Here is a 12,629-nt window from a genome sequence, read left to right on the forward strand (position 1 = left end):
TTCTCTCCTCTCATCTTGATGGGGTCTACAGCCAGTTCTCCTGTTGCTCAGAGATGTGGAGGCAGTTGCTAAGAGACAGAGAAACGTCATTACCTGGCCCTCGAGGAAAAAAAAGGGAAGCGATAAAGAGAGAGAGGAGGGAAGAGAGATGGCGGGAGGGGGAAAGGGAGAGAGGGAGGAGGGAGGGGACGATCTGGCTCTGGCGGAAGCCACACACCAAGGCAGCCTCAGCACCAGCTGAGTTTCCCAAGAGGCATTCAGATTCTGTGAACTTTCTAAGCATCCTCTCTCAGATTTCCCTTCAGCATAAAAGAAGGGGCACAGGGACCACAGGACAGGAAAACGCAGAAGATGCTGGCCTGGGATCCAGGAGACGTGGAAGAGGAAAGTCGGGGGAGGGGAAGAGCCCAGTAGGCAATCTGTTCGGAAGCTAGCAAGCAAAGGAGCGGGGATTCCAGGATGAGGGAGGCAGAGCCGTTTGTCTGCTGCAGATTGATGTCTGTGTCCTTGGAACAGAGTGAGTAGTCTCCCGAGGGCCTGTGGGAGTATAGCAGGAGACCCTGAGGCTGAGAAAAAAATAAGTCTATATGAGGGGGCACCGGGGTGATTTCCCGGTGGTGAGACTGATGCTCCGAAGCAGTGGAGAACAGGGTGGGAGAGGACCGAGGGAAATAAAGGGGTGGGGGTTGGAGGGGCAAGTGAGGACAGCAGGTGGGTAAAAGAGAAGCTGGGGCCACGGAGGGTAAGGGATGAGCAGTGGGGTGGGGCCCTGGCGGGATGTGGGTCTCCATCCCTTTGACAGACCAAGTATGTGTGTGGGCTTAAGAGGGAGACTGGGAGCTGAAAACTGGAACATGAAAGGATGCTGAGGTAGGGGCTGTGCTGCGCTGTGAAAGATGCTGGGGGCACACTGGGGAGGGGCTCTGCAGGAGTGTGTGCAGAAAGAAGCTGGAGGGAAAACTACAAACACGTGAGAGCGTGTGTGTGTGTGTGTGTGTGTGTGTGTGTGTGTGTGTAAGAGAGGTTGAAAGTGTTTGAGAAGGGTATACAAACCACCAGAGCTTGGATGTATTTTTTTCTTAGGGAGTTGTTCAGGTTGGGGTGTTTGGTGCTCGCCAGGGTGGAGCTATGAGCAAAAGAAAAGGAAAAAAAATGCATCCAGCTCAGGACAGAAAGCTGGGAGGATTTCAGGTCAGGTGGGTACGGATAGTAGGTGATTGGAGGCGAGGCTCTGCATTACCCGTGGTCCTCGTCTGAAAGACAGCCAGCAAAGAACTTTGTGGTTGGGGACAGATAGGTTCAAAGAAGAAAGAAGTGAGAAAGAAAGGCGGGAGGTAAGACAAAGGACCTAGGTAAGGGGACAGGGATGTAGGGATGCTCGGTTTCTTTGCCTGAATGCTTTTCTTGTCGACAGAGCGGTTCTGCCTCTGCCTGCTGAGTACACAGCAATGGTGACAGATTGAAGACACAGAGAATGCTTTCCTAACTGACCCCTACCTAAGCCTCCGGAACTCATGGCTTTTTCCAGATTCAGTGGCCCAGACAGTGGGTGTCACTTGGGACTTAGCCCTCTCTGGGCAGCAAATAGCAGCCCTTGAAATTCCAGAGGCCAATGAGACTAAACAGCCAGGCTTTCAGGAGGCCATGGGAACACACTTCTCCAAGGCCCTTTCCAAAACCGCTGGCCCCAGGTCTTTTCTGAACTCATGCCCACTGGATCCCCAGGAGAAGCAGCCTCTGGAGATCCAGGTGCAATCCTGACCTCTTAATCAGTCCCAGACGTAGGGCAGAGCTTAAGCTCTCTTAGAAGAGGTGCCAGGACCTTTAAAGGCCGTCTTTCATCTCTCTCCACATCCTCCCTCCCACCTCTCAGACACAGCACCAAGAGGAAGCATCCAGCAGTCATGGGTGACCAGGCCATAAAAGATCTGCAGGGATGCTCGCAGGACCTGCTGACAGCTTCATCTTTGTCCCCCTCATCCCCTGAGACCCTGGGGTGTCTCAACTGAGTCCTTGTTCCCCAGACCGCACAAAGGGATGTCCTGTGGAACTTAGGAAGTCCTTGGGTGCTTAGAGGCTCCCAAAGAAGTCTTAAGCCATGATGGCATGCTCTCAGAAGCCCCACCTTCCCGACTCAGGCCTCTAATGTAGCAGCCTCCCTGTACCTTGACTGTTGAACCGAGGGACACAGCCCTCATGGGCTCCCTACAGCATCGCTGCTGCCAGCTGCCAAAGATGGGCGACACCTGGGCCCAACTTCCCTGGCCCGGGCCTCCTCACCCAGCCTTGCTGCTGGTCTTCTTCCTCTTGGCAGCTGGGGTGATACACTCTGATGCTGGTACCAGCTGCCCAGTCCTTTGTACCTGTCATAACCAAGTCGTGGACTGCAGCAGTCAGCGGCTGTTCTCCGTACCCCCGGACCTGCCAATGGACACCCACAACCTCAGCCTGGCCCACAACCGCATTGCGGCCGTGCCGCCGGGCTACCTCACATGCTACATGGAACTCCGAGTGCTGGATTTGCGCAACAACTCCTTGGTGGAGCTTCCCCAGGGCCTCTTTCTCCATGCCAAGCGCTTGGCGCACCTGGATCTGAGCTACAACAACCTCAGCCATGTGCCAGCTGACATGTTCCGGGAGGCTCACGGACTGGTGCATATCGACCTGAGCCACAACCCCTGGCTGCGGAGGGTGCACCCCCAGGCCTTCCAGGGCCTCGTGCATCTCCGAGACCTGGATCTCAGCTATGGTGGCCTGGCTTTCCTAAGCCTTGAAGCCCTGGAGGGCCTCCCGGGGCTGGTGACACTGCAGATCGGGGGTAACCCGTGGGTGTGCGGTTGCACCATGGAACCCTTGCTGAAGTGGCTGCGGAATCGGATACAGCGCTGTACGGCGGGTAAGGGAGGTGACTGGACTGGTCATGGGAGGGAGGGTTTGCAGAAGTAATGTCTCCCCACCCCAGCCAAAAATTGGTAGTGATAGTGTGTACCCTTACCTTTGTTCAGCAAGTATTTGTTGACTATATGGGACACACGCTGAATGCTAGAGAAATTCATTTGCTAAAGAATTAGATTCCCCTTGCCTGTATGGTACCTATGATCCCAAAGAAGACACACAGCAAGCAAAAAAAGGGAGAAGTTGGTCATTGGTGACATTTGCTGAACCTCTGCAGAGTGAGCTGAGACCCTGGCTTATACTATCTCAGAGAACCCCCTTTTTTATTGTCCCCATTCTACGGGCGAAGAAGCTGAGCTGTAGAACCCTCAGAAGGCTTCCCCACAGCCACTCGCTGAGAAATTGGCAGAGCCGTAGATAAAAACACATTCATCTAACTTCTACTCTACCTCTCGTCAGTGCTGAGAAAACCCTGAAAGAAACAATCATGACTAATCCTATTTATTTTAGTACTTACTATGTGCCAGGCCTTATTCTAAGCATATTTCATGTGTTGGTTCCTCTTATCCTCATAAGAACCCTAATGAGGAGGAAACAGGAGTACAGAAACATTTCGTAGCTTGGTCAGAATCACACAACTACCATGCGTGGAGTAAGGACTCAAATCCTAGCAGTCTGGATGTTCTCTGGCCGTACTGTCAGGAATCAGGTACTGGACTAAGTAACCTGCTCTGGGCAGGCCAAGCGGCCTTAGCGGAGTCTTCAAGGTTTACGCATGGCGTGGGCATCAGGGGAGAGGGACCTGAGATAGTGTAACTGTAGAGTCCCAACCAGAGAGTGGGCTGAACCCTAAGTGGCTAGCGTCATGGAGGGTTGGGTCCTGTTCCCATCCAGTGGTATGGAGACCTGTCCCAGAGGCAATCAAGTTTAGCCGTGGCCTCAGTCACCAAATGCACTTATGGTATAGCACCCAGCCTTGGCCTAAGTACTGGGCATCAGAACAGGAGGAGCTGCTGGAGCCCCATCCCAGGAATTCCCTAGAGCCTAAGTTCAGCATACTCGGGGGGAACAATGCTGAGTGAGGCAAGAGAGAGAGGACTGAGTGGGGAGCCCGAGACTAAAATAACTTAGGGGGGCTGTGGGTCACGATTCCAGTGTTTCCACAGAGCTGTGGGAGGAAGTTCTCCAGTACCAAAATAGCTGGAGACTGAGAAGGGATGATGGTGGGGACCAGGATGGGGAAGCTGCCTAGAGCCATCTCCCTACCAGCCCAAACTCTCCGCAAGCTGTGCCTCCCTCTCCCTCATCACTATTGGCAGAAAGAGCCTTCTGGGGCACGCAGCTCTCTCATCACAGTAGGGATTCCTCTTCTGCTGAGATCTCTGGGGGCCCGGCTGCCCTGCAGAAAGCCTGACTGCCTCAGAGAGGAGATGAGACCAGCCCCAGTCATTGTAGACTTATACATCAATTCGGGCAAGAGACCTGAGCTCTCAGCAAGAGTGGAAGGCGCAGTTCCCATATGCCGAGGCTTATGTATAAATGCAGGCCAGGAACTCAAACCTCCAGGAGACCAGGAGACTGGAGAACCTCAAGTCCCAGCAATGTAGCCCAGACATCACTGCAGGTTGGACATCTGAGCTCTGGAGAAGAACACTGCTTGTCCTTAGGCCCCTCCTTCTCCACAGAGGACCGGTTACATTTCCTCTTAGAGTTCAAATCTTGCCAGAGTACATAGACCTGGGTGATGCCATCCCTTTAGACATTTTTCATCACTTCCTCTCTTTTCTCCTAGTGAGATTCTCCTGTTACCTATGCTGGGAGACAGAATTCAAACATAGACTTGAGAGAGCTACTGGGGTACAATCTGATTTCGAGACTGATCTCTTGATTTCCAGAGAACTTTATCAGCCCGCAGCCTCCCTTACCTGGCCTGTATTGTCTACTGCAGGTTTACATACATACACAATCAACTCTGCAAGTTGATATTGTCTGGTTTCCAGCAGAGAGCTTCTCGTGAGTCAACTCTAGACATGACCAGGACCTGATCAGAGTCTAGGGTCCTGTGAAAGCAGCCTACGGGGATTGACTCAACCCAGGACTTGGGGGAAATTGCATTCTTATTCAAATAATGAACACACACACACACACACACACACATTTCTAAGACTAACAATATGGATGTATACCCATCTGTCTAAAGGATCAATCCAGGCCATCACTTTGTTCTTTGCCCTCAAAACCTCTGTAATGACTAGGTAGCGCTGACACAGCCTGTATTTTAAAAACTGTAATTTTTTAAAGCCTCACCTTGACTCACTTGGAAAATTTAGATCGGATTATTCCCTGCTTATAACGGTGACACATGAGGGACAGAAGGGAAAAGATAAACAAGATTTGAACAAGGTTAGAGCTCAATTAGTATTTTCATCCTGACTCGGGATTTAACTCTGAAGCTGCTGCCCAGAGCTGAGGTGAAAATGCTTTGGAAGACCACACTTACTTCCAAAACAGACTGAGGTTAGACCACTGACAACCATCGTGCATTTGTTGAAGTGACCCTAAGTGACGGTTCCACAACGCTGGGGGGAAAGGCTATCACATCAAAAGAGCAGCTTCAGCCCTCAGATGTCTGAGTATGACACCTGAGAGATCCTTCTGTGGTCATTATAAAAAGCAACCCTTTTCCTAGTGCTTAGTATGCCCCGGAAGCTTTTGTGCGCTGTAACTCTCTGGACCCTGAGTCCAATTGCAGAAGGCAGATATCACGATGATTGTCACTTGGCAGATACAGAGGGACTAAGTATGCAGAGTCACACAACTGATGAGAGGTGGAGAGAGTCACACTCAGGTGATAACGCCAGTGGCCTCGCTCTTGACTGGATTATCTGGAGAAAGCTCATGAGTTAGTTTTCATACAGACAAGACATGAGGCTTTTACATTAAAGTCCCACATCTGTTCAAGAAAGACCTGCTGAGTGCTTACTACAAAGGGTTGTTGTTCTGAGGCTGCTGTGGGAGAAGCATAGCTTCAAGGGAGGAGAGACAATGGTAAAACCATCAGGTAATGACACCATAGGGGACAGCAAAGCAGAGCAGGCATGCTAGGGAATGCAGGGGATGCAGGTGTGCGGTACTCCCAAGGGAAGGCATCGCTAAGCAGGTTGCATTGAACAAAATCACAAAGGAAGTGAGAGAGGGATCTCCACATAGGCTTAGAGGAGAATCTTCATCACAAGGGGCAAATACAGAGGTCCCCCTTCCTAACTAAGGGGAGACATGCTTGGGGCCGTGGAAGAGTGATAGAGACATACGCATCGGGAGCAGAAAAAGCTAGGCAAAATAAAGGGCTGGGGAAGAATCCTCGGCACCCTAAAGGGGCTGTTGGCTTCCTCTCTGTGTGAGAATGAGAAGCCAAAAGAATGTATAGAGAAGTAAGTGATGTGTCCAGATTTCAGGCTCCATGTGTAACAAAAGTCCCAGATCCACCATTGGAAATAATTACAAGACTTCCCACAGATAACCCTATGAGCAGCCTTTTTCCACATCTATAAAAATAAGCAAAAATGCTTTGTGGATTATTGAGGTGATGAGTGTATTTGAGGCACATGGAAGAAACCCAGTGATTCTCTGGAAGGGGCAGGAGACTCTCTCATCCCTTCTCGCCCACAGGAGCCTTACCCTGCCTGGGTTCTGTATTGCAGATTCTCAGCTGGCTGAGTGTCGGGGCCCCCCTGAAGTTGAGGGTGCCCCCCTCTTTTCACTCACTGAAGAGAGCTTCAAGGCCTGCCACCTGACTCTGACCCTGGATGATTACCTCTTCATCGCCTTTGTGGGCTTTGTGGTCTCCATCGCTTCCGTGGCCACCAACTTCCTCCTGGGCATCACGGCCAACTGCTGTCACCGCTGGAGCAAGGCCAGTGAGGAAGAGGAGATTTGACACTGGTGCCTCTCATCCCTCCATGCTGCCGCCACTGCTGCTGACCACTGCACACCTTGGATCACGGTGTCCTGGCCGCTTCCATCACAGCTCAAACAATGTTGGGAAACCGACTTTGTATGAGCATCTTATCCACCTTGGGCCCGGCACTGTGCTAGCACCTGGGAATGAAAGACAAATCCAACCCAGTCCCTGCCCTTGAGGTACTTAACTTTTAGTAAAAGAAAGCAGTTCCAAAACACCCTTTTATGGCAGAATGCCAGTGCTCTGAGCACAGTGTTAGGGAAGCCTAGAGGACTCCATCGTCTGTGCCTCAAAAAGCCCAAGAAGAATTGCAAGAATGATCTGCTAAGTAGCTAGAGAAAGGTTGGCAGAGCAAATGGCAGAACACGCGATGCAGGGAATGTTGAGAGCCGCTCACTGTTCCTTGTGGCCTCAGGGTATAGCGGAGGTGTAGACAACAGCAAAACTTTCCCTCTGACAGCCAGTTTTTCAGTCCCCACGCTGCCTGCCATTGCCCTCAAGGAGTGCGATGCCTCCTGTGCCAGCTCCTTGACCTCCTCCTGCTAGCAGCTTTGGGGTGAATGGTGAGATCCCAGAAAACAGGCTGAAGGTAATGACCCTCAGCACCCTTCCTTCTTTCTCTCCCTGTCTTTGCCTCCGACTTAAGGCTTGTCTTCAAGGAGAAGGCAGAAGTCCCCACAACAGGGGCAGCAAAAGTCTTGGCACCCTGGGATCCCAACTGTGTAACTGTTCTTTCCATGGTGCTTACACCAAAGGAACTCACCAGGAAATTGCACTGTAAGGCTCAGATCCTAGCATGTTGATACCCAGGGCAGGAGGACAAAGCCACCATATTCACAACCATGGGACTGTATGTCTTTTCTTCTAAGCAGCTCACTCATTTGAGCATAAAGGAAGGAGTGCTATTAATTGCTGATTCTTGCTAGTGTCTGCAGTGTGCTAAGTTCCCTCAATAGTTTCCTTTCACACATACAACAGCTCTCTCGGGGATTTAGTGTTCCCATTTTGCAGATGAGGTCACCAAGCTCAGAATAAGGATAAGGTAACATGCTATGTCATGATCAAAATACAATCAGTCTTCTCCACCACAATTCTTTCTAAAGCTCCATAAATTCCTATTCAAACCATGCTAATGAAGTTGCTGATAGGGACCAGGTAACTCCTCTGGGCATGCTTATGTTTTCTGATTCATCTCTTTCCATTCTCACTGACAGAGTTTTTACTGTTCCCACTTTGTAGTTGAATTTATTGTAGAAAGCTGGGCGACTTATTCAGCTTATCTGTGCAAACAAAGAATATGGTCATTGTCTCCACGGAGGAAATCTGTATCTAATCGTAGAAGCCAAGGACTCTGTGGAAACGCAATCCCCACCATCTTTGCTGTCATCTTCATCTTCCTCATTCTGTGTCATCAGCTTTCACCATGGTCTTCCCTGTCTCCTTGGACACTGGAAAGGCCAGGGAGCTTCTTTTGCACTCCTCTCCTTGACTTCTCGCACTGCGGTGTGGGAAACTAATCCAAACACTGGCTTACAGATAGGAAAGGAGAAGGGTGTGATTGAGTCTAAATCCTTCCTAACGCTGGACTCGGTTCTGCCGTGCTTCTCTTTCCAGTGTTTCCTTGAGCATTTGGGGGGAAAGAATGTTCTGGAAGCCTGCACAACAGAAGTAACAGAACCCTAAAATTCAACAGTCATTAGCACAATCATCACAAAAACCAATAAAAGGCAGTAAAGCCCAGCTGTGTCCAGATTGTGCTCCCAGTCAGGCTGTGCCATCCCTCTACAACAGAGGCAGCACCAGGGACAGCTAAACAGAAGACACCACCTTAACCATGTATGAGTACATCGCTAGAACTGCTGACTGTGTTGACAGTCACTTCTTCAAACAGATCTATGGAAAGCAAGAGCTATAGCTCCTACTGTGGGTTGTGTTACAAGAGAAACAAGGGATCTGAGAAAATGATAGGTGAGATCCTCAGTAGAAGATGGGGAGACTTAAGGCCCGGTCTTGAATGAGAATAAAAACAAGAGCTTTCTATCTTACTCCAGACCCAGCAAGCATCCATCAACCACCTGCCAGGTAGCTCTAAAATGCTTGGGGGAGGAGATTGTGCTTCTGTCTCATTTGCATTGATCTAATCAACCAAAATAGGCCCCCGGCAACTTCCCGCCTCACTCTTGCTTATACCATCTAGGCCAGAGCTCTGCTCCTATGAAAAATAACAGAACTATGTCCTGTTCTCTCTTGTGGCCCAACTGTGGCCAACAATGGTGGACTTCAGCTCCCATCCACCAGTTAAGTTTATCACCTACAGTATTTTTAAAAGGAACTTTTAGAAATAGTATTCCTGATTTAAAACAAAATCATTTATCTTTCCATAGATGAACACCATGCTCACTTACAGTAATCTCCTGAGCACTACTGTTTGCTGAATTATAGTTAACATATTTTAAGATATACTACTCTGTTTTGCATAGAATTAGAACAAGACGAGACGCCAAATGCCTCCTGAGATCAAGTGTCCTTTCGAGTGGCACAATTTGATCTCCATTAAGGGCAATGACTTCTAAGCAAGATATATGTGTAGAAAATGTCTCTCCAATTTCTAGAAAATCCCCAGTTAACTAAGGCACAAGAAGGGAGACATCCAGCCTCATACCAACATGGAGTTCCACTCCTCCCACATTCCTGTTCAGGCTGCTGTCAGCACTAAGTGTCTAGAGAAAATAAAACAATTCTTGTTGCAAGTGTTTGCATATCCTGGTAACCACAAACCTATTATTATGTTCCCATGATGTTTCATTTAGTTTTTTCCACACTGGCTAGGATGCGTATGATGGGTGTTTGTTTGTCTGTCTGTGTATCTGTGGTCCACTTGTGTTGGTTATCTGCTGACTTGAAGAATATTCCTTTGGAACTTGAGTTCAATTTTTGGACACAATTCACTCAGCTATCAGGTTGATACACAAATATGGACCCTACCCAGTTGTCTGGCTGCACAGGAAATATGAAAAGAACCAATGTTGTAACTGAAGCAATGTAGTGAACACCTGGCTCCTTCCAACTTCCCTCTGTCCTCCTCTATCCCCTAGACACTTTGCAGAAGTTTCTTTTATTCTGTGTCTGAAGATATTAGGTCATAACTAACCAACAAGATTATGGTTGTCAGGGTCCAGACAAGAAAACTGTTCCTTAGAAAAGATCCCAGGTCCACATCACACCATTCTGGACCACGTATCCTCAAGAAACCACTTCCTTTTTTCATTCTTACTAGGATTCCCATGGAAACTTGAGGAACTAGGTTGCCCAGAGATGCTGTAGAGTTTCATGGTCTCAGTTAAAGACTTGTTGTAATGGAGTTGGAGAGTTTAGTACATGCATTTTATCCCAACTTTTGGGAAAAGCCAACAGCTGCATTTCTCCATAGACATATTCTCTCCCATTCTTTTCAGTTGTAGAAGAGCACAAAGAGATACCTTTGTTCATGCCTCAAAGCTAGGAAACCTTGTCTGCTTTCGTGTACCCAGAAGGAGGCAAAAGGAAGTAAGGGAGACAAGACCCAAGGGCCTTTTATAAATGACAGTGCTGGCCAGGAGCTGGGTCCATAAACCTCTCAGTTCTCCTAAGCCTTGATGGTTGGTGGTGGGAGGGTTGGGGAGGAATAGGGAAGATGCCAACCTTTGTATGGAAATTATTTTATAACCATGCACTTTTGTAACTGGAAAGAATTTTCATAAATGTACACTAATAATAAAAAGTGTATAGTTTAACTAATTTTTCTAAAGAGTTGTGAAGAGGAGGGAGGGTGGAGGCAGAAAAAAGAAAAATAGAAAGGAGCTAGGCAGAACCAAGAGAATGTGTGCCAAAATATACACACAAAAGGTCTATGGGGGGGGGGGTAATAGATGAGAATAATTAGGAGATGTGCCAGCCATGGAGGGGCATGTGTGGGAGGAGTAAAGACACATCACAGAAGCCTATTTCTACCAGGCAAAAGAAAAAAGAGAGTACATGCATTTCTTTATGCACATACCCCCTGTGTGTAGGCATATTTTGGTATCTGAAATTAAACAAAGCAGAGAACATATGTTCTAGACATGTTGGTGTTTGCAGTTTGGGTCATCCATAAAACATGCCAAGGCAAGTGGGAGTGCTCGCCTAATTAGCAACACTGAGGAGCATGTGCTAGGGAGATGGCCCCTGCCAACCACATGGATAAAAAGACAGCAACCGATATGCAGGTAAACTTACTGTGCTGCTGCTGCTGCTGTGCTAAGCACTATGTGTGGGTTCATTCACCTAATTCTCAAGAACCCAAGATAAAATCTAAGTATAGTGGTCCATGCCTGTAATCCCAGCACTCAGAATCATGACAGCCTAAGCTATATAACAAGACCTGATCTCAAAACAACATAAAGGAAAAAGCTAAATCCTATTATCATAGCCACATGGTATATAGAGAAACTTAAACCTGAGATGTATCAGATTAATTTTAGGGAACTGCAGTCTCAATCAGAAGCAAGCCTTCAATCACAGAAGCCTTCTACTGTGACTGTCTCCTTGGTATGCATGGAGGACTGATTCCAAGATGCCCCCTCTTGCATATCAAACCCCACGGTTGCTGAATCCCTTGGATGCATGCTTTCTTCACATCTTAACCCACCTCTGAATTATCTATAATACCTAATACAGAATAAACACTACATAGTCACTGTAAAGTACTGCAAACAGGATGGAAGGAAGCCATCTATTCAGTATTCAGTACAGAAGCAACTGACTTTTAATAGTTTTGACCCTTAGTTGGTTGAGTCTAGAGATGGGAAACCTGCAGATGGAGAACACCAGCTCTACCGGGTGACAGAAAATTGAAGAGCATGGACTGGCAAGATGGCTCAGCAGGTAGAGGTGCCTGCCGTCAAGGCTCAAGACCTGAATATCTGATCCACAGGACCCACATGATGGTGGAAGGAGAGAACCGACTTCCACAGATTGTCCTTGGACTTCCACATGCATGAGTTGCACATGCACACACACACAAATGAATAAATAAACATATATAAATCAATGTGATATAAGAAGAACATTGAAGTATGCTGAGTAAAGCAACTAAGTTGCTCTTTGCTTTAATAATTGCATTTCTCCAGTCAGCTTACTGTATGTAAGGTATATAACAGGTAACCCCAAAATGTCAACAGAATAAACATTTGTTCACTAGAACATTTAGCACAGTAAATCCTTATTTATTACTCATGTCATTCCAATGCCTGTTAAAGGCTCTGCTCCACACAGTCATTCAGAGACCCAAGATCCTTCCCTCTTGTGGATCTCCCATTTTTGATGCCTCTTCTGAATCCTCTGCATTGTGGAAGAGCTCCAGAGAGATTTGAAAAGTCAGAGCTGAAAGTATTGAACAACAATTCCAGCTCCTTACTTCAAGGATATGGACTTTCTATGCATCTAAAAGGCAAAGAGCAGACTTTGGTTACCATCGCCAGTTTGTAAAATGGTCTACAATTATGTAGACAGAAGTTTCTGTCCCACCTGGTCCCACAGCTTTTCAGTCCCAAAAAAATACACAGTCACCAAATACCTGTTTCTGTTTCGTCTACACAGCACAGACAGCTCAAAAGTAGATCACCTCTCTCACCATAAGGCCTCCTGGCAACCCAGTGACCTAGGAACAACAAAGGAAGGTTATTCACCTACCAAACCCTCTCACCCTACATACGCCCAACACACGCTGGCAGCATAGGATCAGAATAACAGCTCG

At 47.9% G+C, this 12,629-nt stretch overlaps 1 protein-coding gene across 1 annotated transcript; it reads left to right on the top strand.

The window, feature by feature from the left end:
* Nucleotides 1-216: 216 nt before the first annotated feature.
* LOC121439116 (leucine-rich repeat-containing protein 55) lies at nt 217-10,481 on the top strand. The gene is made up of 3 exons (XM_041639619.1): nt 217-517; nt 1,415-2,896; nt 6,597-10,481. The coding sequence occupies exons 2-3, from the start codon at nt 2,197-2,199 to the stop codon at nt 6,830-6,832; spliced, it is 936 nt and encodes a 311-aa protein (XP_041495553.1). The 5' UTR covers nt 217-517; nt 1,415-2,196; the 3' UTR covers nt 6,833-10,481.
* Nucleotides 10,482-12,629: the final 2,148 nt, after the last annotated feature.

Source organism: Microtus oregoni, unplaced genomic scaffold, assembly GCF_018167655.1.
Source record: "Microtus oregoni isolate MIOR12 unplaced genomic scaffold, Mior012 000060F_004, whole genome shotgun sequence".
NCBI classification, from domain to species: Eukaryota; Metazoa; Chordata; class Mammalia; order Rodentia; family Cricetidae; genus Microtus; species Microtus oregoni.